Source organism: Marmota monax, unplaced genomic scaffold (assembly GCF_021218885.2).
Source record: "Marmota monax isolate L192 unplaced genomic scaffold, Marmota_monax_Labrador192_F-V1.1 WCK01_AAM20220418_F8-fsc00167, whole genome shotgun sequence".
NCBI lineage: Eukaryota > Metazoa > Chordata > Mammalia > Rodentia > Sciuridae > Marmota > Marmota monax.
In genome coordinates, this window is record NW_026694116.1 from 3,648,445 (window position 1) to 3,653,805 (window position 5,361).

General features: G+C 62.0%; 1 protein-coding gene across 3 annotated transcripts; it reads right to left on the reverse strand.

The window, feature by feature from the left end:
• On the reverse strand, positions 1–4,889 carry LOC124107543 (von Ebner gland protein 1). 3 transcript variants are annotated; one of them, XM_058585963.1, is made up of 8 exons: positions 4,690–4,889; positions 3,588–3,956; positions 3,043–3,179; positions 2,566–2,636; positions 1,913–2,023; positions 1,019–1,120; positions 805–831; positions 1–162 (listed from the first exon to the last, which is right to left on the reverse strand). In XM_058585963.1, the coding sequence occupies exons 2-7, from the start codon at positions 3,675–3,677 to the stop codon at positions 806–808; spliced, it is 537 nt and encodes a 178-aa protein (XP_058441946.1). In that variant the 5' UTR covers positions 3,678–3,956; positions 4,690–4,889; the 3' UTR covers positions 1–162; position 805. The 3 variants fall into 3 exon arrangements, with proteins under 3 accessions (XP_058441946.1, XP_046321643.1, XP_046321644.1); XM_046465687.1 differs by lacking the exon at positions 4,690–4,889 and adding an exon at positions 4,140–4,165 and having other exon boundaries at positions 3,588–3,837; XM_046465688.1 differs by lacking the exon at positions 4,690–4,889 and adding an exon at positions 4,140–4,165 and having other exon boundaries at positions 1–267; positions 3,588–3,837.
• Positions 4,890–5,361: the final 472 nt, after the last annotated feature.

The window sequence follows — 5,361 nt, forward strand, 5'->3', positions numbered from 1 at the left end:
GACAGCTGAAGCTCTTTATGGAGAATCAGGAAGGTGGGGTGGGTGAGGGGGAAGGGCAGTGGGGGGAGCCAGCTGGGCCCAGGTGGGCCACCCTCCATGTCCCCCAGGCCAGAGGTCCTGCTGGTGCCACCCGGGGATGCTGCAGAGCATGGTGTCCCTGCCCTGGGAACAAGAGGAGGTCAGTGAGCCCGGGGGGTGGGCCAAGGGAGGACTGCAGTAGTGGGGCTCCATCCGCGAGGCCAGAGCAGGTTGCCCAGAGCTTCTCTTCTGTGTGGGAGGAGGGACGGTGACTTCAGGCCAGTGGAGGGCAGGGAAGGACAGGATGCTGTGTGGCTCTGGCTCCGCCCACACCTGGGCAGGGGACCTTGGGCAGTCTCTGACCTGTCAGCTCCCTACATCACACAGCACGAGGGACCAGGGATTCTGAAGTCCCCAGGCATGGCTGCCACACCTTCAAAGCAACTCATGGGGCACATGGTGTCACCACTGAGGGCCAGAGAGGTGCTGAGGGACTTCCCACCTTCTGGCAAGCACTCTGGGGGGTTGGGGGAGAAGGCCACGGTCTCCACCAGCGGCCCCACCCAGGAGCGGTCACCGTGGCGGGTTTCCTCACTGCCCAGATGACATCCTAGAGAAACCTGAAGACAACACCCGAGGACTGGCCACGCCTGGGGCAGAGCACACCTGTCCAGCCAGGTGGTGGCTCTCCTGTCCACCTAGAAGCAGGGGTGGTGTCCCCTGAAGTCCCATCACTCCACCCCCAGGACTGGGAGGTCCTCCTAACCCCTGAAACTGGTCTCTTACCCTAATCACTCCCTGGAGAGCAGGCTTCTGTGGAAGAAAGAAAAACTGGATTCAGAAGAGCCTGGGATTCCATCGGGACCCAGGGCCCCGCCCTCGGCCAGCACTTCCCACCACCCCTCAAAGGACAAAGCCAGGATCCATGCAGCTCGCTCTTGTAACCGTCCTTGGCTGGAGCTCCTGGGGCGGGGAGAGCCCTGCAGAGCCCTCTCCCTACCCCTTTGCTTGGGGATGAAGATGCTGTCTGCGTTGAGGCCTCTGGCTGCTGCGACCTGCTCAAACTCCTGCAGGGCGTCTACGTTGACTTCAGGGTACCTGCCTGTAGGAGAGGCCAAGGGAGACAGGACTGTGGGGGCAGAGCTGGGAGCTGCTGGCATCTCCTTCCCAGCCTGGAGGACTGACCAGCGCAGTGCTGGGGAGGGAGACCTCAACGTGGAGGCTGGACCCAGAGGCCTGGGGCTGGGGCAGAGCCCAGATAGGAGAGGAGGACCAGGGGGTGTGAGCATCCACAGGGCGCCCAGGGCAGCCGACCCAGAAGGCCCAGAGCCGCTCTCCCTAAAGCCACCCAGCCTCTCCCGGGGCAGGACAGGGAGTGGCAGGACCGACTCTGCCCTGGAGGAGCGCCCCCAGGCTCAGGCACAGCCCTGCTGTCCACTGCTCTGTGTTCCCATGCACCTGGCTGTGGGGGAGCTGGGGGACGCCAGGCCTTGTCTTCAAGTCAGATTGGACTGACACCCAGTGTCTGCTCCGAGTTGGACTTCCCACGCAGGCTCCCCATCCATGTCCTTCCCTGACCCCTGCTGGACTCCCCACAGGTACCCACGGATGGCCCTGACAGGTTTCCCCAATGAGTCCTCGACTCATCCTGTGACATTCATGACACTGGTGGCCCTGCGCCCACAGCACCTCCTCCTTCCTGCGTTCCCATGCAGGGACGGGCCATCCCCAGTCCTGAGCTCTGAGGTGGGACTCGGGCTTCCTCTAGGAAACCCATCATCTGGACAAGGTTGCCAGGTCCTTGGATCCTGGTGGCTCCTCCTAGGGGAGGGGCAGGGGGCACAGGGAGAAAGGAGAGGGACCAAGGCTGGAGCCACCAGACACTGTGACTCACCCACAAGCTTTGCCATTCGGATCTGCTGCCCGTGCATGTCCCCCTCACAGTAGAGGATGTAGTGGTCCTCGTCCTGGGACTTAAGGACCTGCACCACATGCTTGCCCCCATCTGCAGAGGGATAGTGGACGAGTTGGGGAGTGGCCCTGATCCTCCACTGAAGACCCAGGATGGCTGACTCCAGCCCACAACACCCCTCAGTAACTCCCCCTCTCCCCTCCCAGGCTCCCTGACCTGGGTCCCCACCTAGCCTGGCCCCAGGCCTTGGGGCCACTTCCCAGGAACCCAACGCACCCAAGAGATGGCACATGTCAAGCTGGTGAGTCACAGGGAGGTCTGGGGCATGAGACTGGCAGAGGTTGGAGCTGGGGCAGCACAATCCACCCTCAACCCCAGCCAAGTACAGTCCTGGCCCTGACCAATGCCAGGGGTCAGCTGTGGCCAAAGAGGGAGCCCTGGGCAGAGACCCCCAGGCCTCATCCACCAGCCTCAGCAACACTGGGGTCGGGAGTTTGACTCTGTGGGGTGGAGGCTGGGTATGTAGTAGGGCCAGAAAGGAGAGCCTCAGGCCAAAGGCCACCCTGAGAAGCTGCCGGCTGGCCCCATGTGCCCATGGGTGGCCGGAGCTGCCCTGAACGGGCCCCAGCACTCACGGGCTGTGTATCTGCCCGGCTCGGCGGTCTTCTCTAGCACAGTGCTGATCTCGCGACACTGGCCTCCGATCCTGGAGGACAGAAGCTCCGTGGGCAAGGCCGCCCTGCTCAGGGCAGCCACGGGGCCTGGCCTGGCAGGAGGGCCGCAGACAGGCCCAGGAGCAGCAGGCCTCTCCACACAGGAAGTGAGGTGTGTTCACAGACGCTGAGCACCCTGAACTGGTCCAGGCACCAGTGGCCCTCTGTGTCCCACGAAGAGCCTTTGGGCCCACAGTGGCCAGAACTCTGTGTCCTCCGACCCCCTCACTGGCTGCCAGGGGATATCAGGCTGCCTGGGAGGAACCCCCTGGCAGAGTCGCCATAAGGCTCCAGGTGCTGGGTGCTGAGGGCCGAGTAGGCCCCTGGCGTGGTCTGCACCCCACCCAGCCCTGCTGTCCTCCGTGGAAAGGGAGGACCATGCGGCCCACAGACACTCACAGGACGGTGAAGGTGACTTCCAGGTGGCCCCCTGCCAGGGTCTTGATGGTCATGGGGGTCACAGACACAGACTCCAGCTTCTTCCAGGGAATCTCCTTGTCTGCTGCCGTGGCCTTCAGGTACCACGTGCCTGACGCCTGCAGAAGGCACCTGACCATCAGGGCTCAGGCCCACCTCCAGGGCCTCCCCTCCTCAGCTACCCTGGACTCTATGCTCCAAGGACCGGGGACCTGGAGCATCCTCTGCCCCTACCCCACCCGAGCTCACCCCCACTCCCACCAGGCCCCCGAGAGCCGGATCCCAGCTCCCACAGCTTGGCCAGGACCCAGGCGCTGGCTCCCAGGGCAGATGTGTCCCCTGCTTCCACCAGCCCTCTGCAGCCCCTTCTGGCCCAGACCCCCCTGCGCCGTGTGATGTCTCCTTGGGGCAGGGGTTCAAGGCCTGGTGTCGATACGAGGGTCTCCTTCATGGGGGAGGGATGGGGTCTGCACCCAGCCATCTTGGCCCTCCCTGCCCCCGCAGCCCTCCGCCCATCTGAGCCTCACATCCTGGGTCTCCTCATCCCCGACTGGGAGCGTCTGGGCCCGCAGGGCAGCGAGGAGGCTGAGGCCCAGCGTCAGGAGCAGGGTCTTCATGCCGGGGTCTGTGCTCGCGGCTGCTGGGCGCGGGCTCTCTGGGCTGGAGTGGCTGTGCTGCTTCCTCACTCCCCGCCCTTTATACTGCTCGGGGCAGGCCCCCGGGGAACTTGGCACAGAGCACCCACCAGTCCTTTCCTGGCCACTGAGCGTGGCTGCTCTGCAGTGGAGCAGATGAAATGTCACTATTGTTGGAAGTTGCTGAGTAACAGTGTGTCCGTTCCCCAGGGCATCATCAGGACAGGGCCGCTGTCCAGGGGAGCCACTCGCACATTTCACCTGGCAGGAAATGAGCCGATGGAGGGTGCAGCTCCCGTGTACAGAGCCCCGAGGGTGTGTGCGGTGGCAGCAGAACCCTGGGGCCCACCCCTCATGACATTCCCTGGCTGACACAGGGGGGACTCAGTGAGCCCTGGGCTCTGGTCTTGGTGACCTTCCCTCATCCATGACAGGTCACTTCACCTCAGATTCATCTTGCAAAAGGAGGGACCCTGGCCAGGCACAGTGGCCACCCCTGTAATCCCAGCTCCTGGGGAGGCTGAGGCAGGAGGCTCTCACCTTCAAGACCAGCCGAGGCAACTTAGCCAGACCCTGTCTCCAAAGAAAGAAAGGAGAAGGGCTGGTGATGTAGCCCAGTGGTAGAGCCCCTGGGTTCAGCCCTCAACCCTGAAGAGGAGCAAACCAAGCGGGACCTGCAGTGTGGACAGGAAGTCAGTGTGTTCACAGAAGCTGAGATCCCTGAGCACTGTGTGCATCAGGACCCGCTCCACGTCAGAACAGCCGTGGGTCAGACAGACACCCAGACAGGGGTATGTGTGTGCACAAGCACACACACACACACACACACACACACACACTCAGACAGCGAGCAATGGCTGGGGAAGGGGCTGAAGTCATGGTCCACTGACTCTAGGCCCTGAGGTCAGCTGTAGCCAGAGTGGGATTCCTAACCCCAGGGAGGAGGCCAAGAAGCCCTTCCCACCACATCCCAGGGCTTCCAACCTTTGATTACCTAATGCCCTGGCCTCAGCAGGTGGGAGGACACAGGGGAGCCAGTAGAGCAGGAGCTGGAAGGGCACCCTGATGGCTGGCCACACCTGCGATGTCCTCTGTGCCCATATTGGAGTCCATCTGCCCAGGGTCCATGCAGCGCTGGACCATCTGGCTTAGATGTTAAGTTCTTGTTTTATTTCCAGTTTCCAAGATGAACCTCCTCCTGGGGGGGGGGGGGTCAGGTGGGTCTGTTTCAAATTTCACACCTGTTCACTTAAAGCTGTCACTACCTGCCCCATGCTTATGTTCCCCACCCTCTTTCCTGAAAACGGGAAGTGCCCAGGTCCTCTCCCTATCCAAATGTGCTCCCTGTCCTGTGTGTTTGTGTGTAACTACGCGTGTGGCCTCGGGATGCGTGTGATCCTCAGGATTTGAAAGTAACAAAACCTTCATTTCCCTGTCTCTCCTGATCATTGAATGGGTCATCTATAGCTTAAAGATCCTACATTAAATGTGTCACAGCAGAACCGAGACCTGGGACTTGGGATGAGAGGCAGGGAGGGTGAAAAACTGCTAGACAGAGGGGCACAGCAAAGTGACGGTGAAAAGTGGAGAGCTCAGAAGCAGCAGCAGCACCCTCAGTGAGCTAGCAAGCCCACACCCCTCAGAGCAAGAAAGGGCTCGCAAAGAG